General features: G+C 30.7%; 4 protein-coding genes and 1 non-coding gene across 7 annotated transcripts; 4 read left to right on the top strand and 1 right to left on the bottom strand.

Annotated features, from left to right (window-relative positions):
* The first annotated feature begins 1,694 nt into the window (after positions 1-1,694).
* Positions 1,695-6,631, top strand: LOC107623319 (aspartyl protease AED3). Its single transcript, XM_016325527.3, has 3 exons — positions 1,695-2,151; positions 4,650-5,124; positions 6,028-6,631. Exons 1-3 carry the CDS (start codon positions 1,738-1,740, stop codon positions 6,387-6,389), a joined length of 1,251 nt encoding a protein of 416 aa, XP_016181013.1. The 5' UTR covers positions 1,695-1,737; the 3' UTR covers positions 6,390-6,631.
* Positions 6,632-7,152: 521 nt separating this feature from the next.
* LOC107621648 (U-box domain-containing protein 16-like) lies at positions 7,153-9,161 on the top strand. The gene is made up of 2 exons (XM_016323678.3): positions 7,153-7,228; positions 7,906-9,161. The coding sequence occupies exon 2, from the start codon at positions 8,028-8,030 to the stop codon at positions 8,985-8,987; it is 960 nt and encodes a 319-aa protein (XP_016179164.1). The 5' UTR covers positions 7,153-7,228; positions 7,906-8,027; the 3' UTR covers positions 8,988-9,161.
* A 1,964-nt stretch (positions 9,162-11,125) lies between these two features.
* Positions 11,126-11,199, top strand: TRNAN-AUU (transfer RNA asparagine (anticodon AUU)). The gene has a single exon. It is a non-coding gene; the product is annotated as a tRNA-Asn (tRNA).
* A 125-nt stretch (positions 11,200-11,324) lies between these two features.
* Positions 11,325-15,609, bottom strand: LOC107623872 (sequence-specific DNA binding transcription factor). 2 transcript variants are annotated; one of them, XR_015883257.1, is made up of 3 exons: positions 14,385-15,280; positions 11,634-12,086; positions 11,325-11,574 (listed from the first exon to the last, which is right to left on the bottom strand). XR_015883257.1 is itself a non-coding variant. In XM_016326267.3 (2 exons), exons 1-2 carry the CDS (start codon positions 15,093-15,095, stop codon positions 11,685-11,687), a joined length of 1,113 nt encoding a protein of 370 aa, XP_016181753.1. In that variant the 5' UTR covers positions 15,096-15,609; the 3' UTR covers positions 11,325-11,684. The 2 variants fall into 2 exon arrangements, 1 of the variants encoding a protein (XP_016181753.1); XM_016326267.3 differs by having other exon boundaries at positions 11,325-12,086; positions 14,385-15,609.
* Positions 15,610-19,555: 3,946 nt separating this feature from the next.
* LOC107624312 (Thioredoxin z) lies at positions 19,556-24,183 on the top strand. Of its 2 annotated transcripts, XR_015883255.1 has the most exons (5): positions 19,556-19,857; positions 20,892-21,014; positions 22,586-22,666; positions 23,242-23,422; positions 23,711-24,183. XR_015883255.1 is itself a non-coding variant. In XM_016326808.3 (4 exons), the coding sequence occupies exons 1-4, from the start codon at positions 19,636-19,638 to the stop codon at positions 23,356-23,358; spliced, it is 543 nt and encodes a 180-aa protein (XP_016182294.1). In that variant the 5' UTR covers positions 19,556-19,635; the 3' UTR covers positions 23,359-23,641. The 2 variants fall into 2 exon arrangements, 1 of the variants encoding a protein (XP_016182294.1); XM_016326808.3 differs by lacking the exon at positions 23,711-24,183 and having other exon boundaries at positions 23,242-23,641.
* Positions 24,184-24,536: the final 353 nt, after the last annotated feature.

Raw genomic sequence — 24,536 nt, 5'->3', positions numbered from 1 at the left:
ATTGCCATCCCTACCCACCACATGCCTTAAGAAAAAAAAAAATGATAAAATCAAAGTTGATGCTAGCTATATATACATGTTACATGTAGTTAGTAAGGATGGCAATACTAATATCCACTTGGGTAAACTATCAAAAATATATTTGAATTATTTTGTCAGCGATAAAAATCTTAAGAATTTTATTATCAATAAAAATATTATAAAATAATTTAAATACTTATTAAAAATATCTAGTCGTGATAAAAAATCTGTTCCGTCAACAAAAAAATATGACGTGACTCACTTGCTAATGTTAGAGTGATCTCATTTATCATATAAGAAATTTTATTTGCCATATTATTTTTTTATTAAACATAAAATGTGTTAATTTATAGGTGTATATTTTTGTTACGATTTTAAATAATTTAAAAATATTTTTGTCAATAACAAAATTTAAAAACGTTTTTAAATAATTTTTGTTTTTTACCCAATCCAATTTCACTTGCTCCTTTTGTCATATACACTAATCACTATATACTTCCATAGACATATATAGTGCCACACTAATAAGTAACCCATACACACCCACATGCCCCATCAAAACAATGAGAATAATGGAGAAAAATTATCTTGGCCCAAAAATATCAAAATCAAACAAAATATATGCTCTCACAAAGTTGGTTGTGATCTCCACCAAAAAAGATGGTTTTAATTTTCTTTTATTAAAAGAAAAAAAATTACACACACACATTATATACTGTTAAAAATTCTATACAAAATAAAATATGGCTTTCACTTTTTTAGACTAAAAATATTCATGAAAGATTCTTATGGCTGATCAAATTATATTGTTGATAACAAAATCATGAGTTAATAGTTAAACTGGTATATCTAAAAAGTTACGCATGTATCCATTTAGTTTTTTAAAGATTAGATGCTTCAATTTTTTCTTTTTTTTTTGCCAATTAAATGATAACACATGAAATAAATTATTTTGCGTTATATTATCATCTAACTAATAAATTGAATAATTTGATACATTGTTATCTCTTTTTAAAATATTTTTCAAGAATTAAATTGATGCACACTTAATTTTTTTTAACGATTAATTTGACCATTAACCAATTATTTTTGAAAAAAAAAATAATTGTATGTAAATCTACTTAAAAAATAAATAATTTTATTAATGCTACATAAACTTTGATTTTTTTTTCATGGGTAATTTTAATTTTTTTATGTATAATTTTGTCAACAATTTTTTTTTGGGTAATTAGAGTACTCTATTCTCTTTTTTTTTCAAAGATAAATGTTATTTTATTAATATAAAATAAAAGTGTTTACATAAGGAAGTACAAAAGAATTGGGTATTTTCATTTATCACCAACTGTAACTGAAGAAAAGAGTAAAGTAAGAGTAAAGAAAATTAGCAGCATTTATCAGGTATGGCTCACGAGTTCATGCACTAAATTGCTGCCTTCTTTCACTATCTCTGATGTCGGGCTTATTACCTTCTCAAAAACACACCGATTTCTCGCTTTCTAAGTGTTCCAACAGAGCGCCGCTATGAGGAGGATCTTTTATCTACGCTTTCCAAGCACTCTATTCTCTTTTTATGAATAGATATGCAAAATAAATAAATAAATAAATCCAATTTTCAAAAAGAAACTAAAATATTTTCCCTACATGACTACATGTATATATAGCACTTGGGTATTCTCTCCTCTAAAATCACCAAACTAAAAAGTTCCAACACCAACCATGAAGCTCTCAATTTTACTCACCATTCTCCTCCTACTAGTAGTCCAATCTGAACAACATAGTTCAACACTCCAAGTGTTCCATGTGAAACCACCAAAGCCACTCTCATGGCAAGACACTGTGCTCCAAATGCAAGCCAAAGATGAAGGCAGACTTCAATACCTAACTAGTCTTGTGGCAGGCAGGTCTGTTGTCCCAATTGCCTCAGGCAGGCAGATCATTCAGAGCCCTACTTACATTGTCAGGGCTAAAATTGGAAATCCACCTCAGACATTGCTTTTGGCTATGGATACTAGCAATGATGTTGCTTGGATTCCTTGCACTTCTTGTGATGGATGTTCTTCCACTTTGTTTGCTCCTCTTGGATCTACCTCATTTAGAAATGTTACTTGTGGCTCTCCTCAGTGCTATCAGGTACTCGTCAACTTTAACTCAACTCAATCGTTCGCTTAAGTAAGATCGTAATTTTTTTTTTTGGTGTTAATATGGGTATTTTATATTATAATCCTTGTAAATTTGATGTTTACATAAGATGAACATTAAAATATTGGTGTCCATGTTTTCAAAAATATTTTTAAATATTATTATTATCATCAATGTTTTAAGTTTTTATACTAAATTGAGTTCAAATATATTAATTATTCCGGTTTGTAATATCAATTATAAATACAAGATGGAGAGAATGAAAGGAAAAAAGTTGACTAGGTATATAATGTGATGATTTTGTAAATGGGGAATAACATTATTTTTATTATTTATTTTATTATTAGTTATTTGTTAGTGTTCACGGGTTAGTTTGTAGCATGAAACCAAAACACAATGATGTCACATAAACTGCATTTGTGTGTCTCTACTCTCTATTGTTGTCAATTTGTCATATATCCGTTACGGTGAAAATTTACGTCCAGTTGGTTTTATATGAAATTGATAGTTAAAAATTGTTAGATAATAATTTGGTTAAATTTATTAAATTATCTAATGATTTTTAAATATTAACTTTACATAAAGATAACTATATATAAGTTTTCACTTTTTATTTCAAGCGAATGTAAATGTATTTCGAAAAAAATAGCAAGCGAAGTATTTTTTGAATTTTAAATTTTAAATATCAATATAAAATACAATAAATAAAAATTTAATATGATGGAAACTCAAGTGCAGTTAACTTTACGTAGAGTTGATAACTGATAGCCATTAGATGAAAATTTAACGACTCTCAAATCATTTAACTGCACGTTCATGTTTTAATTTACATGAATATGAAAAACAAAAGCAAAGACACTACTCAAATTATTTACTTTTCTTTTGATTTACATCCTCCCCCGTCTATCTTTTTTTTTTCTTTTCCGTTTCTGATTAATTATTCAGAGGAAGTCTTTTCCATTTTTCTGATGAATTATTTGCTCTAATAATTTTGAGGAATCTGACCCAGCAAGAAAAAGTGCTACTGTTTTTTATTATGTGCACATACTCTCTAGATCTGCACGTGATTTTTGACTATGTGTTTGGGAAGAAAACATAATTTAGTAGACTCAAACTCTCATATTTCTAGTTATGTGTAATTACAGTTCAACCAATTTCTAAGAATAATATTTTATTTGAAAATTAAACAATAATCTCATGTGATGAACTCAGATGATGCCACTCCAATACAACTGTGAATGTTTGTCGAGTATGCAAAATTTTATGATTTTTTTTTCTTTTTAATGTATAATAATGTTATATATAAATATATAATATATAATGTTTATTGCTAATAATAGAGATATAGCAATAGCATACCTTGAATTTGTTTTCTTGAAAGTTCAAAGTAATAAAATCCACATGGCCTATAACTTACCTGGCACTAGTATTCTTCAATACAAGTTTTTTACTTTATGAATATAATTTTTTTTTTCTTTTTTTGTTTATATATACATAGAGTAAGGTGTGAATTTTTCACTAGAGAATCTAGTATTTAGTTAGGACTTGTTCATGTTGCTAACATACAAATTTTTATCGTAAACTATTAAGTTTCAAATTTAATGTATTTATTGACTCAATAACTTCAGAACTTTGAAAACCTTATGCTCATGGATCATCCATTTTTTCCCCTTTTTTAAAGCTTTACTTTAGAGGCTTAATTTTGATATAACAACGATATAAAATATTTTATATAATTATTCAATTAAATTTGTGTATTTATATAAATTGTTAATTAATAAATTTAAAGCTAAATTATCTTAATAATGTAACAATTTATAATTTACTGTGTAATTGATTTGGGTTGGTAAAGTGATTGGTTCACTCACTCATTTAAACAAATATTAGAGATTCAAATTTTACATTATGTATGCAGTTACCAACGACAAATTGTTAAATGGAGCTTAGATCCACAGTAAATTAGTCGCTGGCCTATCAAGTTGGGAGATACGACGTGCAATTAATAAAAAAAAGTTTAATTACTCTATCAGTCTCTATGATTTTATCGAATTTTCAATTAGGTTTTTATACTTTTTTTTCTTTTCAATTAGGTCCTTATACCATATCAGATTTTGTAACTATGTCCCTATCGTGACAAAAACGTTAAAATTAATAGATTCTGTTAAATTATATAGAATATTCAGTCAAGTCTTAAGCATATTCGTTTTACTTAACGGAATATTCTGTTAATTCTAACATTTTTATCACAGTAAAGACTTAATTACAAAATCTGATATGATATAAAGACTTAATAAAAAAAAAATAAGACCTAATTAAAAAATTTAATAAAATTATACATATCTATAGAATAATTAAAAAACAAAAAAGTAAACAAACATGTTCACGCGCTTCATGTTCTGGTTCCACGCGGGGTTAAGTTCACGGGACTCATATTTTGCATTTTTGCGAAAGCAACATGTCATTAACGTGAATGTGAAACTTTTTTTCAGGTACCCAATCCCAGTTGCAGTGGAAGCGCGTGCTCTTTCAACTTAACGTATGGAAGTTCATCTATTGCAGCTAACTTAGCCCAAGACACAATTACCCTTGCCACTGACCCAATTCCAAGCTACACTTTCGGTTGTGTTTCCAAGACTACTGGGCCTTCAACCCCACCACAGGGATTATTGGGCCTGGGCCGTGGCCCATTATCACTTTTGTCACAAACCCAAAACCTTTACCAGTCTACATTCTCTTACTGTTTACCAAGCTTTAAGTCCCTTAACTTTTCTGGGTCATTGAGACTTGGGCCTGTTGCTCAGCCCATTAGGATCAAGTTCACTCCTCTTCTCAAAAATCCAAGAAGATCATCACTCTACTATGTTAATTTGGTTGCTATTAGGGTTGGCCGGAGAGTTGTTGATATTCCTCCGGCGGCTTTGGCGTTCAACCCGACCACCGGAGCCGGCACCATCTTTGATTCTGGTAATTAATTTCTTTCGCCTTCAAATATGGTCTTTTATTTTTCTTCAGATTTTTATGGACTGATTTGACTTGTTCTAAAATATACTTTATTAAAAAAAAAAAAACCAACATCGAGTAAAAAATGTTCAATTATGAAAAAGTGGGCCATAAGATTTCAACCTATAATATTTATTTTTAGATTATCTGGTAGTGCTATTAAGGCCGAAGAGATTAATAATTATTATGGAATTGACGAAAACAGTAATTTGGACATGGTCATAAAGATTTGTTTCCTTGTCATAATGATTTTAATTCAAAGCATAGTGGTAGGTATCTTATCTAATTATCTTATTCAATTACAGCGTTATTCAAAGAAAAGTCCAATCAATTAGTCTTCATGTTATAAACTTATAATGATGCCTAAGAAAGTGGAAGTTTTTTTTTGGTTTCCTAAGAAAGTGGAAGTTATTTTATAATTTTGAACAAATTTTGTCAAAGTGTGCTAGGGTTGATTGGATCACACGTCAATTTCATGCACCAAAAGTAAGCATATTTTCTAAAATATAATTAAAAAAAATTAAAACTCCCCAATCTTATGCAATTGAATGTGATTTTTTTTAAGTTAGTATACCAAAAAAAACTATATAGAAAAACTAGATACAATTTAGACAAATAACAATTAAGCTAATTATGGTTGTTAGAAAAGGTAAGACAGACAGTCGAAAAAAAATTTGTGTCTATTTAAATTATGTAAAATAATACAATATAAAAAAATATTTATAAGTATTAAGATAATCGAAATAATAAAAATATAATATTATATAATAAATATTTAGATATACTAAATAATGTTAATTGATCTAATTAATCTTAATTATACTCTAATCATGATCATGATTAACTAATTTGATCAAATGTGTACAGGTACGGTATTCACCCGGCTAGTTTCGCCGGCCTACGTGGCCGTGCGAGATGAATTCCGGAGAAGAGTTGGAGCGAACCTGACCGTGACAAGTTTAGGAGGATTCGACACATGTTACACGGTCCCAATAGTTGCACCCACAATAACGTTCATGTTTTCGGGCATGAACGTGACATTGCCACAGGACAATATTCTGATACATAGCACCGCCGGAAGCACGACATGCTTGGCCATGGCGGCGGCACCGGATAACGTGAACTCGGTGCTGAATGTGATAGCCAACATGCAACAACAAAACCACCGTGTGCTCTTTGACATTCCCAACTCAAGGCTTGGTGTTGCTCGTGAGCTTTGCACCAAATAGATAATAATGGTTCCTTTTTCTGTGTTCAGGAATTGCATTGTCATGAATAATAATAGTCTTGTTTGTCAAATTGGCACTAGAAATTTGTTTTTGGGTGATGGCTTTTAAGGGTTTAATTAGGCATATTAAGTAAGCTAAGGTTTTCTTGTTGACTATATAGTACAAGATTTTGAGCTGCAATACTGTATGGAACTATTATTATTATTATTATTTTATTAATAATTATTATGTTTTGAATGTTATGTTGGATACTTGGATATGGTCACGGGTTATAATCTATTGTTATTGTCGTTGGAGATTATGAACTGAGCATCTCTCACACTCACATAACCAACCACTTTTTACGCTCTTATCAACTTAAGCATTTAATTGTCTTTATTCTATTTCGCTGCTCCATCACTCTCTTCTCCACCATCAATCACAATCTCCACACCGTACCACCACTACACAAAATATATTAATTGAATCTTCCTATAAAAGAATAAAAATTATATATTATTAAAATTAACTACTAAAATTAATCATAATAATTAATTTTGGTGTAAAAATAATATTTTAAATTATGATAGTGTGTTAGTTATAATAAAGGGAACTATTGATAACGTTTTATCATTGACATTTTGTGAAACTCAACTACCAATCTTAAATTGTTGATTGAGTGATAGATAACTTAGTCTCAGTTTCCAGTTTCAATGAAGACCGAGCTTCTTTTTCACCCTCATGATGAGAAAAAAAAAACGCATGAGTGGTTGTTATCTCAAACAAGCTCAAAGTGATCCATGGTAAAACGGACTAAATCAACCATGTAATTTGCCCAACCAAAACTTCTAATGCAAACAGTAAATTTGCATTAGGGAAAATATGAGTAGCTAATGAAATATTTGTACAATAGAAGTTTAGGGAGTATTAGAGATATAACTATTAGTATTATCTTTTTCTATCGGCTGAAGTTTTTGGGATGAGTGGTATCATGACATGGTATTAGAGTTCTAAATTCGAAAAATCAAGAATTCGATCCTTGGTGAACCCATAAATCAGTTAGTTATTCTAGATAGTATGGAGATGTTTATTTTGTAGGGGAGTGCTAGGGGAACAATGAAAATTTTGAACATGAACAACCACCAATCAAATTAAAATACACTACACCCTAATTTAATGCTACTAATTAAATTTACTCTTTTAATCTTATTAATTTACATTGTTCAAAAATTTTGTTTGTTATCTATACTTTTACTATTTTATAACTCAATAACCTATTATACATATTGTATAAATAAGTCATTGGCTTCCTAGCAAGACTCTTGCATTTAACATCCCCACGTCACTGAAAGTTGTCAATGAAAGTTTTTTTTTCGACAAAAATTAATCTAAAATAAATTTAAATTTTATTTAAATATTTGTTACAACCCAAAAAATTTCTATATGGATAAAATGAGATTTAAATAAACTAACTCTCGATTAACCCAAATTGATTAGCTGTCAATGAAGATGATGTCCTTTTTTTTTTTATTTCAAGTTTGGGGTCAACCATTAAGGCCATGTTGTTAGGCCATCTGCCATTCCCTTTCACCAAGAAGACACTCCAACCAACATAAACAATGAAACAAATAACCAAATCCCAATTTAACCAACCTCTGTATGGATCTCAAACATCAAACTATTAACACCCACCTTTCTAACCTCTCCTCCCAATCCCACACCACTCGCCTCGCCGCCCTCCGCCATCTCCGCCTTCTCTCCAACCAAGACCCCGCCGCCCGTCCCATCATCTCCGCTGCTGGTGCCATCCCCCACCTCCTTGACGCCCTCTTCTCCTCCTCCCACTCCATCCAGGACAACGCCGCCGCCACTCTCCTCAACATCTCAATCTCCGACCGCCTCCCACTTCTCTCCACGCACCATCTCCTCGACGCCATCGCCCACCTCCTGTCCCGCCACGCCACCTCATCCTCCCCCAACGCCGTCCAGTCCGCCGCAGCCACACTCCACTGCCTCCTCTCCTTCGTCCCCGAATTCCGTCCCACAGTAGGTGCTAGGAGCGACGTCCTCCACTCTCTCATTGGCATAATCGAATCTTCCGATTCACCAAGGAGATCAGTGAAGGACGCGCTCAAGGCGTCATTTGGAATAGCGCTGCATCCGCCGAACCGGGCCATAATGGTCCGACTCGGCGCGGTATCAGCGCTATTCCATCTGGTTGCAAAAGAGAGAATTAAAAAAATTGGAATCATGGAAGATGCGACTGCAGTCATAGCGCAAATTGCGGGGTGCGAGGAGAGCGAAAAAGCGTTTCGTGAGGTTTCGGGGATTCCGTTGTTGTCGAGTTTGTTAGAGTGCGAAGGAAGTAGCTTGAGGACGAAGGAGAATGCGGTTTCGGGTTTGTTGAATTTGGTGAGGTGTAGTGGTGAAGAAACGGTTATGGAAGTTAGAGAGAAAAGCGTTTCTGTTGAGGCCTTGGATGGGATCGTGTACGTGCAGGAGCATGGTAGCGCCAAAGGGAAGAGCAAAGCTGTGGCCTTATTGAAGCTTGTGTTTGATGGTGGAAGCAGTTGTAACAAGAATTGTGGTGATTTGTATCCAGTTGAGCCTGACTCTTAGGTTGTGTTTGGAATTGGATGCACTAAAATTCGTTTAATCTAGAGATAAAATAATTCATACACAATTATTCTTTGTTACATTTATATTTAGGTATAAACATTAGTGTACAGTAAGTGATGTAATGTAGATAGATTCTGACAAAACAATGGCTATTGATGACAATTTTCTTCTTATGCCTTTGCCAAGTTCCTCATTTATTGAAAAATGCTAGATCTTGGTTTATATTGAAAAATCCACACAATCATTCACTGGTTGTCCATGCCTCCACTATATTTTTCAATCTCACCGGCTAAAAAATCGTAAATTTAAGTTCTATTTAAAGATTTGTCGTTGTCTAATAAATTATTGCACGCACAAAAAAAATTTAAATTTCTGAAACTTACTTAAATGAACAAGTAAATCGAATATTTATTATTTAATTATTTTAGGGTCTATGTTAGTAATATTAATTAATCAAGTTGTATGTTAGCTCATTATTTACCATCTTCTTACTTCAATTTACAATTGGCTGGCTATCACATGATTGTGGCTAATTATCACAACATAACTAACCACAGCCATAATATTTCTAGCAAATTGAGGTAAGATGGTGATAAATAATAAGCTAGCATACAACTTGATTTAATTAATATTACTAACACTATTATTATAGGTTTAAGTATCATTGTTATATTATTTTACTTATCTACTTTGGTTCCATTACTTGTATGCCGGGGTGCATATAAGAGAGATAATCTACCAGTGAATTAATTCAGGTTGGTGTGGGGGGTGTATTGGAGTTACATAGAACAAGTGTGGTAGTGTAATTTTATGCCGTTCTTATGCTTAAGGGACTGAAAATTTGAACCCTAATTAGTCAAGCCAAAAACACCTTCAAAGTTAAATCTTGCAGACTCATAATATCTTTAATTTCTCATTCAATCTAATCTTTATAACATTGCAAATCCTTGTGTACTAAGCTTTTTTTTTTGTCAGGCCTTTTGTACTAAAGCTTCAATTGCCCTTCATGACTGGCAATTTGGGCAGCAATGACATAAAGTTGCCACACCTTATCTTTTCTTTTTTCAAAGTTAAGAGTGAGACTCAAATTCACAACCATTTGAGATATAACTCCTTGACACCATATCTTACCTTTCATTCAAGAAAAATCCTTTTAATTGATTCCTTTCGTTCTCTATTCCTTATATATTATTGAGCCTTCTTCAAAAACCAACTTTTGGATAGTGATTTGTGCTTTCTGAAACAACCCTATAGAGGTGAGCAATCGACTTTCCCAACTATAATCTAATATTCCTACACTCGATGTTTCTAAATTTTTACCTTATTATAAACTCTTTTGATTTGAGTTTCAGAATCTTTTGTAAGTATTTCTACGACCAAATTGATCATCTCTTTTTTTTTATCAAAGATATGAGACTCGAACCCGCAACTTCTTAATTGAGTATGGGGAGATTATGCTATTTGAGCTATAACTCATTAGCCCAAATTGATCATCTCTTGCTATACTTATTCTGAATTCCTTAATATTTTTGTATCAACTCTCCATTTAGGTATTTCCTCAACAATTATTCTATTGGTTTTTTAGAGTTTTATTTTAAAAAAATTGTTAATAAATCACTCTATATTCAAGACTAATATTTGCAAATACTATTGGTAAATATAAGTTTAACCTAATCCCATGGTGCCAATTGCTCACTTTCTATTGGTGTGGGCCAGAAATAATGCTCTAAGCACAATAACTGGGAAATGGGAATACTTTTTCAGGAGTATGATGAGTCAACCAATAATACAATATGGCCGTGCATGCCCTTCATTTTTGGCTATTGTGCTAATAAGCTCCTCTTTTTTATTTTTACTTTTTTCTTTTGGGTTTATTCGTCTATGCCTTCAAACAAGCACCACCATAGATAGCTAAATACCTTCGCTTTTCAACACCCTTTAATCATGTCAAATTTGTTAACTTTTTGTAATTGTTTATTATATAATAAACATATACAAAAATGCCTTATGTTGCATAGAAATAGAATGCTCAAAGTATTTCTTTGTTCCTTTTGAAAAAGCCAATCAGAATCTTATAAGTGTGACTTTTTTTCTGTTTCTGACAATAAAAATGTTTAATTAACAATTATTATTAAAAAGCTGGAATAGCTCAGTTGGTTAGAGCGTGTGGCTATTAACCACAAGGTCGGAGGTTCAAGCCCTCCTTCTAGCGAATTTGTTTTATTTCCAAATTTTTTTAAAAAAAATTTTCCTGTTCTGCTAAATTATATCATAGAATAAGAATTCCAAATAATATAAAAGAGGTTACAAATTACCTTTACAATTAAAGGTTAGGACTTAGGAGACATAATTATTTTCATTATATCATCATAATCATGATAAGTAGGATGCTATCTTCACTAGTTAGGCGAATTACAAAGTTATACAAATCTCCCTCTCTAATATTGATAAATATAAACTCTATACACATACAACATTTGGTGATATATGATCAAGCTTCCATAATTTAATTACCTTAGGTGGCTTGTGAAAAATATTAAAATTAGGTAAAAATTCAAGTGCAGTTAATTTTATGTGATGTTAATAGCTAAGAGCCGTTAAATAACTTGATAGATTTGATTAAATTGTTATATAACAACTTTGAACTATCCAACTTCACATAAAACTACCCGAGTTTTCACCTTAAGAGAAATTTCTTTAACTTCTGCCAATTCTGAGCGATGAATCCACACCTTTGTTATTAACACTTGCGAAGATTCTAGCAATCTCTAACTGCGTATTGGCAATGATTTCAGTTCTCTTGAGATCCATTTCGCCGCGCTTGGCCTCAGCTTCGACTCTCATCTTTTCAATCTCCTTCATTGTGTCCATTCTTGCTTGCTCCGATCTCACCACAACTTCTGCAAGCCACCTTATGCTTCCTGCTATCTCCATCTCCTCCTTTCGCCGCCGCTGCTTGTTGCTCTCCATCTTCATCTTCCTCTTGTTGCATCTAAGCTTATCCTTTTCACTATACAGTGCTGGTGTGCTGCTATCAGTGTCTACTTCATTCTTGTTAGATACATGCTCACATGACTTAGTTCCTAACAACCCATCTTCCTGTTAATCACAAAACATCAACATACATTTTATACAAAAATACTATTTGTACATCAAAATCAGCCATTAAAATCAGTTATTAAATGTATTTATATATAATTATAGGTGTAAATTAAGGTGTAGTCGACTTCACGTGAAGTTGATAGTTGAGAGTCGTTAGATGAAAATTTAGTCCAATCAGTCAAACCATCTAACGACTCTCAATTATCAACTTCACGTGAAGTCAACTGCACCTGAGTTTACACCATAATCATATATATGGTTTAATTTATTTTTAATGTGTATTTATATTCTAATATGTATTTTATATTGATGTCTGACTTTAGTAACTGATTTTAATATTATCGTAACACAACTGCATTTTATATAAAGAGTTTAATTTTGTTGTACAATAAAAATAAAATAATAGTTCTATATATTTTTTAGTGTATGCTATTATTTTGGATGTTCTAAATTTATTGAATTGATGATAATGTCAAAGGGGGTAAATTTCAAAACATGTTTGATAATTAACATTATGTATAAATATATTATATTGATTGACTTAGAAACTCTAAACTCCACCCAATTTAGGAGTTGGATATTTAAGTAAATAAAAAATATTATTATTTAATCACAGCTTATTACAGACATAATTCATAAGATGGTGAATAATTAAGCCAAATACTTTTAGCAATATAATGTGCCAATATCATGTTATGGATCTTGTTAATATATACATGTTTTAAGAATATATTTTAAAAATATTATAAAAGTATGTTTTATTAAAAAATTATAAAATATAAAAACTTTTATTATTATATTATTGAAATATTTGTTTTTAGAATGAAAATAGCTAATTTTTTACTATATATATGTGTGAAAAATTTGTACAGTAAAAGTATATATAAATTTGCTCAAAAAAATTGGTGCAAAAAATTTGAGACACCTAATCTACAATCATTAATTGATTGTTGTTTATGCACACTTTTATTCTTTCTATTTTTTCTCTAGTGTCCCAAAGTAGACATCAAATTAAATGTATTAAAATAAAAAATAATTAACGGTAACAAAGTAAGTATTAACACAAAATACAAAAATTTGGGTGTCAAAAACAGTATCTCAATGTATTTTAAGTAGATACATGCATACAACATTCCTCTGTTTAGAACATAAGATAAGACAACGGTGGCACTGTGTCACATGTTCTGTGAGGTTGTAAAGTATATGTTCACAAAACAAATAGTAACTAGTTTTATAGCAGGCGCTATGCACAATAGAGAGGCCTATTTTTGTCCAATGACAATGAATGATATGGTAATGTTAGAAAAACAAAAAAAAAATAATCAGTTTAAATAGCTTAAACTTGCTTATCATATTTAATATTTATTTATTATAAAATACATTAAATAAAATTAAAAATAATAAATTTTAATAGCTTTTTGCTAATATTTATTTATTACTAAATATTTTTGGAATTTTATAATGCATATCTAAGCATGTATAATGGAAAACTTGACTCAGCCAACAATGATGAGTCAATTTAATTATTGGAATATGACTTTTGGTCACTATATTCACTTACTGTGCTTGCAATACCTTTATATTAACGTTCTAAAGGGCATGGTTTTTTCACTTGCTTTCTGCAAATATTACGGTCTAAAATAACATATAAACTAACTAAAATTCGGTAAAATTACTAGCTATATCTAAACATAGAAGTTCAGAAATCCTATGTATATGGTCGGTGTATTTTTTTCTTTTAAAAATAAATGGGGGGGGGGGGAGGAGAGAAAATGATTTTAACAAAGTATTACGCACACAAAATAATGAGCCTAAAATATAGTCTTTAACTAATTATGCATAAATAACACCTCAAAATGGTTAAAATTAAAGAAAATATGTCCCTAAAAAAGAGAGAAATGATATAACTATTTACGCTTAAATTAATTTCCCACTTTTTTATGCATAATTTATTACCTCTATTCAATTTTAAGTTGGTTTCAAAGGATCAATTTAGATATATATAAATAACTAACATTATAAAAAAAATTGAAAGAGGTAGTATTAAAAAAAATATATAGGTAAATAATAAAAATACTAAACAATGTGAACAATGGATATATCAGATGTTCATTTTACTATGTGTGCGGACTGTTATTCTAATACTAAAATTTAGTCGGATAATTTAGAAGTGTAGTGTGTATTTATTTGATTGGTGGTTATTTATATTGTTCAAAAAAATTCATAAAAAAAAAATCAAAATTAAGTCAATAATTTCCAAGATGAAAAAGTTTTAATTAAACAAAAAATCAATACCTTGGTTATTACTCTCTCAACGCCATTGGATCCATGCGAGTTTTGCGCAGTGGTGGCAGGAGGTGGAGGAGCAGCAGCACCAGGAGGTAGCGGTGGTTGATGGAGAACTTGTGACGACGGCGGCTGCTCCAACAACATCAAAGGTTGTTGGTTATTGCTAAAGTGCAGCGACTGATGAGAACCAGTTGCTGCAGCAGCAGCTACTGTCACCGTCACTGGCACTGCCTGCAGTGTTGGTGAGAGTGGCAGTGGCGAAGCTGCGAGTGTGGAAGACGTGGGCACAGGCCCCGTCCCACGCAAGAGAAGATCAAGGCGTGAATATAACGGCCAAGATGAAGCATCAGCGGTAGCAGACTCTGATCTGTAGCGTTTCTTCATAGACTCGATCTTGTTCTTGCACTGCGTTTGTGTCTTGGGCGATTTTGTAGAGTTGGCTCTTGATGACACGTGTCTTGCAACGTCTTCCCAGTCATGGCCTTTGAGCTTTGCTCTGTTTCTAAGAACCCATTTTGATTCGTATGCTTCTAGAAGGGTGGAAACCGCTCCTTCACTCCACTCGTCTCTCTTTAATCTGTCGCCGCCGCTACCGCTGCCGCTACCACCTCCAATAGTATTGTGTTTTCTTGTTATTAGTGGCTCTTCTTTTGGGTGGTTATGATGATGTTGGTTGTTACTTTTGTTGTTATTACTGTCCTCGTCTTTGTCCTCCATATCTCATAACCACCCATGAACTATAAAATTTTTAACCCTTCTTGCTGCAACGAGTTCACCAGTTCTTGAAAGAAGGCATCCACTAACATTAGAAAGTGAGAGACAGAAAGAGAGAGTAAAAAAAAGGATGATGGAAAAAGAAAGAAGAAGAAGAAAAAAAAAAAGTATTTAACTTAAAAGAAAATGAAATAAATTAATGAAAGTAAATATTTTAAGAGAATAATCAAGTCAATAAATGAATGTAATTGAATAGCTGTATAATTTTATTCTGTCAATATATTAAATAAATTCATATACCAATTTAGTGTGTATTTGTTGAAAAATAAAAATTAAAACACTATTTACAAATTTGTAGACGATTTTTCATGGTATAGAAATAACATTTTTTTCCTATAAGAAAAAAATGGTTGAGTTTGTCAAATAAGTTAATGATGTGAATGGCTTAACTTTTTTGTGTGAAGTGGTAGTGGTTGATAGTGAGGAATGATAAATAGTGTTATATAGTAAGTAATAGTGTATGTGGTTTTTGCTGTGAATTATATTTGGCTGTTAGCGTTGATATGAAGCCAACTAAGACATCCACTGGGCCTTGGGGTGGTGGTGGTGGTGGAAGTGGACTAGTGGTGGGTCACTCACGTGGCTCTGTCACCCACTCCCTTTCTCACTTATTTTGATCCCTTTCAATTTCTCATCACTTAATTATTAAGTGGAACTCAGTTGCAGTATTTGTCGTGAAATTAATAAATAAGAGTCATTCAATAAAAATTTAGTCAAATTATTTAATTGTTTTTAATTATCAATTTTATTTAAAATTAACTGCACGTGAGATTTTCATCCAATTATTATTTCACAAAGTTTTTTCTTTTATTCATTATAATCATCCCTTCCTTTTATTTCCTTCCACTACCGGCTAATGTGCTACCATTTCTAACAAAAACTAATAGCTATGCTTTTATGATTTAGGTTGGGAATTTGAAAATTAGTTATTTTTTATAATATAATAATATATAATTTAAAAAATTATTTATATCTATAAAATTAAAAAATATATATAGAATTAAGATGTGATCAGCCAAAAATTAAATAATTTAATTAATTTTATTTGTTTTTAATTTATAATATTTGATATTAATTGTTTCTTAACCCAAATTAAAATTCTGAGTGATACGTTGGAGAATTAGGGGTGGGGATTACGGAACTCTGCTTCCAACAATTCTAATTCTTAGTATATAAAAAAATTTATAAAATATATAAGAATATCCATTTAGTATGAAAAAAAAATATTCTGATACCTAGTAGAAGAAACATCCTAATGTCTAGCATAAGCACCATCCACGTAGAGCTTTTGGATTCACCCAAGGACATTTAGTTGGTTTTTAGCTGGTACCTTCTTGGTTACTAGCATTGTTGATTATTAAATTAATTATTGTGTATTTATATATAAATATATATGTTGTTTAATTTATTTCTAATATATATTTTATACCAATAACTAATTTAATGTTGAATTTTGATGTATATGTAAAATAATTGAATATAAATTAGATGTTTTTATAAAATTTCTTTACACGGTTAGTGTATAAAAATTAAATATGCTTTAGAATGCTATGTTTTTTAAAATGTAGTACACAATCATAATGATAAGTATGATAATTTTGTATATAGTTTTATGTAGTTTTACATATTGCTAATGCAAGTGTAAATATAAGAGAAAATAAATGTTGTTCTGATAAATTGTAGAATACCATTGTAATTGTTGTTCCACTATTCTTGGTATCCGCTTTATCATATTGCAATTATAATTATGGATGTTTAAACACTATTTTATTGCAATATTTTTATGAAGTATAATTATTATTGTAATTACATCGCAATTTAAAACCATATAGCCATTATTGTCATGTTTTCCTTTCCATTTTATGGTCTACTTTTTAATTATTTTTATCTTTACTATCTCTTCTCCATGTCACTAAGAGGGTTGCACTTTTATTTGTTGTGATAGCTCTATTTTTATGTGCCTTTTGAAAGGTATTTTCGGTGATTCATAGCCACTAATCCTAATGGCTTTCTAATGAAGACTCTTGTTTAGTCATTGTGCTGAGGAATCATATATAGTAGATATTTTAATTTATTTTTTGAGAAGAGAATAAATACGTTTGACTTTTTATTTCGAAGACAAATACATTATTAATTAATAAAAAATACAAAAACGTTTATGACTTTTTAAAATGGAAGACATTTAAGTTCTTTTAAGAAACTCATTAGTCTTTATATATTTTGAATAAAGAAATCTAAATATTTCGTATTTTAAAAAGTCAAAAATATTTTTATATTTTCAATTAATCAGAAACTTATATGTATTTGAATTAAAAAATTAAACATCTATTTATTTTTTCTCTTTTTTTCTATGCATATCCTTTAGTTTAAGAGGCTAAAAATTAATTCATCACAGATTTAAATTTTATTTAAAGTTTTATTAGCTAATGGATTATTATATAAATTCAAATCACTAATATTTGTAATATTTATTTAAGCTAACTATTTGATCGATTCAAGTTAATTTTTTAATTTTTTTAATGGTGAAAATTCAGGTACAGTTAATTTTATGTGAAAATTTAGTCAAATATTTAAATCATTTAATGACTCTCAATTATCGACTTCACGTGAAGTTGGCTGTATCTGAATTTTCATATTTTTTAATTAATTTTTTTACTTTGGTGATTTACTCAACTCAATTCCAATAAACGGTGGAGCTTTTTCGCTTGCTATAATCCATTTGATTGGTTCCTTTCCATTTCTGTCATTTTCTTTATGTTTCCACTTCTTCTTTGTTATTGTTATGTTGAAAGTATATTTGTGGTATCTGAAAACACCAAAAGTAATGAACTATTCTTCTTTATGACGTAGGTCGAATAGATTGACTTAATATGTTCCGAATCAATTCATATTCTCTTCTTTTCTCACGAATCTTTGAAGATAGAAAATTTTTTCTTTTGTAAAATGTTATCTGCAATTGATGTATGATATAATAATCAAATCATAGTTGAAGAACTGCTGATTATTCCTGATTTTTTAAGATTATTATACATAAATTTTCGGGTGTTCGTCCAACGGATTAATGGTATTTAGGTAATTCAAACAACCATATTTTTTTTTAAACCTCATGGTTGTGACTTGAGAGTTAACCATATCTTCTATCAATTATATACAGGAAATATATAGAAATATAGTGTATAAATTTCTTGTTTTAAAGTTTTTTTTATCGTATATAATTTATAAAAATATTTTTGCTATTTTAAAGATGTAAACCCTGAACCTCTTAGTTAGAATATTGAACATAAAAAAAATTACTATTTTGATAAAAAAAAATCAAAATGTATTTATATAATATATATTATTTAATTTATTTTCAATAAATATTTATATTTTAATATATATTTTTTTATGATAACTAATTTGGTGATTATTTTTGATATATATTTAATATAATTGATTAAATATTTACGTACTATTTCAATTAACCTCATATTTTTTTATACAGTATTTCTTAGTTTAGCGGGTCGAACTAATCCGTTGTAGATCTAAACTCCATTTAAAGGTTAATACTTATTTAATTAGCCCAATCTAAGTTTATTATTATTATTATTATTATTATTATTATTATTATTATTAATTTAAAAAGAAAAAGTAGATATTAGTGCCCTAATACATAACTTTTATGGATTTTTCATTTTTTGAGTAAAGGATCCAAACCTTTTTGTCATTTTTTTTTTCTCTGTGTATACGTAATAATATGTAATTTTTTTTTTTTTGGTAAAATAATAATATGTAATTTGATATTTGAACTTGTATGCGAGTCATGTTTGCTCCTTTTATATCATACAATAGCTGATAATTTCTTTTTTCTTTTTTTTTTTGGTCTTGCTGATAATTTAGTTTTAAATCGGGTTAAGAAGAAAGGCCTAAGACAACCTATAACCCATACCTAATCCATGTCCTAACCCAATAGCCCATTGACCCATTCAACCCATTTTTCTTGCCAAAAGTCAGGTTTTCTTATTCTCCTTCTTAGTCTTAATCTCTCAATGAGTCAAGGTTGTACCTTATATCTTTGAGTAATGAAATTAAATTATTTGGTTAAAAAAATGGTCAAAATATTTTGCGTAAGAAATTTGTTAAGTAATAAAGAAGTTTATTGAAAAATAAACGATTAAAGGTTTTCAATATTTTTTATAAATATTTTTTTTATTATCAAGTCAACTTTATTTAAGAGTTTGTCTTTAAATTATTACATGTACGAAACCAAATTTGAACCTCCAACAATGAGGTAAACAAATGAACTGATGAATTGACCAATAAATTAGTTAAAAAAAACATTTTTATTGTCCTTAATTTGACTCATTACATGTTTCCTTTCTTCCAGGGAAAAAAAAATCTAAAAATAAAAAAGAATATGGAGCTGAAAAATGTAAAAGAGATAAACCCCATAACAGAAACATAAACCCCAAACTATTCTTCTTCTTCTTCTTCTTCCCTCAAAATGGTTCTTCTCCATTGCCATCAGAGTGTGGCCACACTCACACTCTCACCCATTTCATTCTTCTCTTCCAATTCCAAACCATTCTCCGTTTCTCTTCGCAACAACAACAACAACCCTACCTTTTCAACAAGAACCAATTCCCCTTTCTCACTCTCCACCATGCCAAGAAAATTGCTCTGCAACCCTCCCAAGGGTAAATACGTCAGAGAAGATTACCTCGTGGTATGTCCCATATTATCTTATCTTTTTTAAATTACTTCAATTAAACATTTTTCAAATTTAAGGTTATGGATTTTTCTTTTCTTTTTCTATTTTTTTGCTTTTTAGCTTCCTACAGTGCAAATCATACTTACATAAATTCGCTAATTAAGTGACATATTACATACTAATTCGCGCTTACTGATTCCATTTCATCTGCATACCGAAATTCACGAGTATTCTTTCCACCTAAAATATTTTAGGGTTTAGATATCATCTGTCCGGCACGAGTTAAATCTCAATTTGGCCCCTGAAATTTAGCCCGATGCTCAGAATGACCCCCATAATTTCGTTGGCCTCAATTAGAACCCCCAAATTTGTAATTATGGCTCCAACTTGTCCCTGCGATCATCTTCGTTACCAGAATATTGATTTGATGCAATTGCATGACACGGTGGACACTATTTAAACGACGGCGCATTAGTTTCGCGCCCAAACCCTTTGGAAACCACGTCGTTTCAGTTTTTTGTGGGTTAAAACTCTCTTTCTTTCCACTACGACGATCATAAGTTGTCAAATATCGAGAAAACCTTTACACTACGTGGTTTCCAAAGGATTTGTGTGCGAAACTAATACACCGTCGTTTAAGTAGTGTCCACCATGTCATGCAATTGCACTAGATCAGCATTCCGGTGACGGAAATGATCGCAGGGGCAAGCTGGAGTCACAATTGTAAATTTGGGGTTCTAATTGAGGCCAACGAAATTATGGGGGTCATTCTGAGTATTAGGCCAAATTTCAGGGGCCAAATTGAGATTTAACTCGTCTGGCACATGTTAAAAGGTTAGTATTAGTAGAAATTTTAAATTTTTTTTTATTTTAAAAAATGCATAATAAAAGCATTGAAAACTAAATTTTACATCTTTTCTTATTGGTAACTTTTATGTAAAAGAAAGAATTTTTTTATTTTCTTGCTCTTTTTTTTTGTTGAACTAATTATGAAAATGTTGATGTATTTTCTAGTAGTAATGGCATTGCTTGTTATTTTGGATTTGCAGAAAAAGTTGTCAGCAGAGGAAATTCAAGAGCTTGTGAAGGGAGAAAGAAATGTGCCTCTTATTATTGATTTTTATGCAACATGGTGTGGACCCTGCATCTTAATGGCTCAAGAACTTGAAATGGTATATGTGGTTTAGTTGATGAAGTAAATGCTTAACTAACTCTTGTTTTCTTCATTTTGTATATCCTTGAATGCTTATGTGATGTTGGTTTCCACTTTCTAGAAAGCAAATTGCATGTATTACAATAGAGATAGAAGAAGATTGTTATCATTTTGAGTTTTTAATCATTTGAACCTTTGGCGTCACCGTGTTGAACAAAGATCTACTTGTAACCGGTTTACACACTTGAAAATTCGATTCTTATCGATATTTATCTCAATTATTTGCAGAAAGTAACGGCTATTGTGGGTAATTGGAGGCTAATGGAAATGGTTTTTTTGATATTTCAAACTTCTATTGCCATTTTATATTTGAACAGGTTTTTTTTAGACATTGTTAAATGGTTAATTATATAATATGACAATGAGTTTGTAATCTTGTTCATTTTCCTTGGCCCCGGTGTTAGGTATTTCCTTCTATTTGATGATGTATTTGGTTAAACTAATCAATAACAAAACATAGTGTATTTATTGCAAGAGCATTGTTAGGAGCATTGTTCTTTACAGATGGCCATAGCTGGTTTTGACAAATTTGAAGTCAATTATTTGAAGGCATAATGGCTTGCTTTATATAGTTCAAATCTTTTGTCATTTCATATTTGAATATATTTGGTTTTGTGAAATTATTAATTTCATCATTATGTAATGTGACAAGAAATTTGAAATCTCGTTCGTATGCATTGTTCCGGGTCTCCTTCTATTGGAGAGTATGTGGTTCGGTCTGATCAACCACAAAATGTGGTGTATTTATTGCAAGCACATTCCTTAAGTGATGGGGATTTTCTTCATTCAGCTGAAGTTATAATCATGATGTTTATTATTTCTTTGTGTGGATGAGAGCCATTATGTTCCAAACTATATTGGTAGCAGAAGTGAAAAATTTGGAAGAGAGTGAAAGATCTTATCACTTCTTATTATGTTAGGGGAAGATGGGATGATTAAGAATTCATGAAACTTTCCAAGGATATGTTTGAAATCATGGCTGCTGCATTTTTTAGCAGTGGCTGTTCATTCCATCACCATTATTCTCTTACTGTGCTAGGATGAACTTAGTGGAAAATAATTGTTTTAAGTTAGAAAGGTTTATAAGATAAGATATTACTTGTGGGCAAACAGCATAAAATAGAATATTACTTATGTTTCTTTCAGTCAAAATTAGTTGGGCTCTTTCAGTCAAAAAGTTTGGAGAGTTTGATTATGTTGTGCTCAAGCAGCATAATGTAGAATATTTTAATGGACAGTCTTGTTTCTTTTTCCTGTAATTGGAGCTCCAATCCTTGAATTTCTCCAGAATTTACTGAAGAAAATATCAGTACTAACTAAAGGATTGTAAAATTGTTCATAATATTCTAAGTAAAATTAGAAAGTAATTTCTGCCGACTGCCATGCCCCGAGTTTGCAACCAATTTACAAGCAGAATAAGTTTACATTATTTTTACTGAAATTTCATACAGGTGTTAGCTAACTTGTCTAATACTAATTATTTCAAAGGGACTAATTATGTGAAGCAACTTACCATTTAGATTTTTTCAGCTTGCAGTTGAGTACGAGAAGAATGCGATGATTGTGAAGGTTGATACAGATGATGAATATGAATTTGCACGTGACATGCAGGTATTAATCTCTTTTCCATCATTCGAATAAACTACTAAATTAAAAAGAAAACAACTTCACATCACCAAAATGTGACCATTTGTGTAAAATTACCGGATTGTGATGTTTCGAGTGAAATCCAAATATAATAAATTGGGATTTACAGTCTGATCTCATAAATCATAATTTATTCCGAAATATCACAATGACACAATCTGCTATTTTCAACCCACACACATGTATATAAAAAATGTTATGTATACGTTAAAAATTAGCAATCAAATCGGCTATAATGTATTTGTGTGTATATGTGTTGTTTTACATATTTTCAATGTATATTCGTATTCTAACATGTATTCTATACATATGACTGATTTGGTAGTTGATTTTCGGTTTTATATGTTCATATCATAGACTTTGATGTACTTACCTTATTTATTCAAGACAATAAAATAGTTAGATCTTACATATCTGTTTTTTTTGTCAAACATTAGCATCAGATCTAGATTTTAGACACAAGCGTCCATTTTTGTTCCTTTCTTGTTTCCATTTTGAAGACATCTTCTCAATGACGCTTAAATCTCCATATCTTTCAGGTCCGAGGGCTCCCGACTGTGTTCTTCATTAGTCCGGATCCGAACAAGGATGCGATCCGAACCGAAGGCCTGGTCCCGATACAGATGATGAGGGACATCATTGACAACGAAATGTGAGACATTAGATGGTGCTGATTCGCCATAAAGAAAGTGGGGTTGCAATATCCTGTCTGGTGTAACGGTAACCTCTCCACAACACAATTTGAAGAGCTAACCAATTCATATGATTTTTTAGCATTTGAATGTCATAAATTGTATGATAAATTTGTGTAAGCCTTGAGCTCGACATGTTCTTTTAGTGTCACATGGGATGTGCAAATACATGAAAACATTGTAACACAATCTTGTATGTGCACTCCATTCCTATCAAATATAAAATCATGCAATTATTTCCAACTAATTCGAGCCCATGTATTTCTCATATGTTCACCTTACTTTTTTATTCTATTTTTATATTTTGGGGTTGCAGTTGCAAGTGACAAGAATGGTTTTCTAACATCCTATGAAATAATAAAACGAAAAACACAAGACAAGGAAACAGGCTTCAGCGAGAATGAAGCTTACATTGTCAGATTTGCTTGCAAGATACATGAAAAGTAGCATCAGGTAGTTGTTTGAGTTGTTTAAATCTTATTTTTCGAATTTGATCTTTAGAAGCAACAAGTTTTATGACCATTCTCTCTTCATTGAAGTGAACTCTGATGAAACAGGGTGGAAATTCAGATGTAGTCAACTTCACATGAAGTTGATCACTGAGAGCGGTTAGATGATTTGACTGATTTGACTAAATTTTCATCTAACGACTCTCAACTATCAACTTCACATGAAGTCGACTGCACCTGAGCCCAAACCTTTAAATAGAATAGTTAGAGTCCAATAATTAAGTGTAAGAAAAACGACGCCGCTTTATTAACACTTTATATTTACAGAGTTTTTTTAAAAATTAATATTATTATAACATAATATCCGCAACTTTTTATTAAGGAATTAAATAACATTATTGCATTTACAAATTACTCTCTATTTTTTAAAAATAAATATTTTGAGTGTGAAAAAGTAGTAGAATGAAGAAAACACAATTATCGAAAAAGAAGAAAACACTGCTTCATATGGCTGCGAAGGAATTTATTTATTTCAGTCGATGAGTTTGATCCAGAAGGAAATTAAAAATATTTTAAGACATTGAGAAGCTCAAATTAAAGCGCAATTCCCAAAGAAAACAGCAAAGAAGCCCATAGCACAATGTAGCAAATTGGCAAATGGCAACTACAAAATCTACCACATTCATTCACAAT

This window comes from Arachis ipaensis, chromosome B10 (assembly GCF_059453495.1).
Source record: "Arachis ipaensis isolate K30076 ecotype BB chromosome B10, ASM5945349v1, whole genome shotgun sequence".
NCBI lineage: Eukaryota > Viridiplantae > Streptophyta > Magnoliopsida > Fabales > Fabaceae > Arachis > Arachis ipaensis.
The sequence above is the reverse complement of the archived record's forward strand: the minus strand, read 5'-3'. Positions and strand labels throughout refer to the sequence as shown.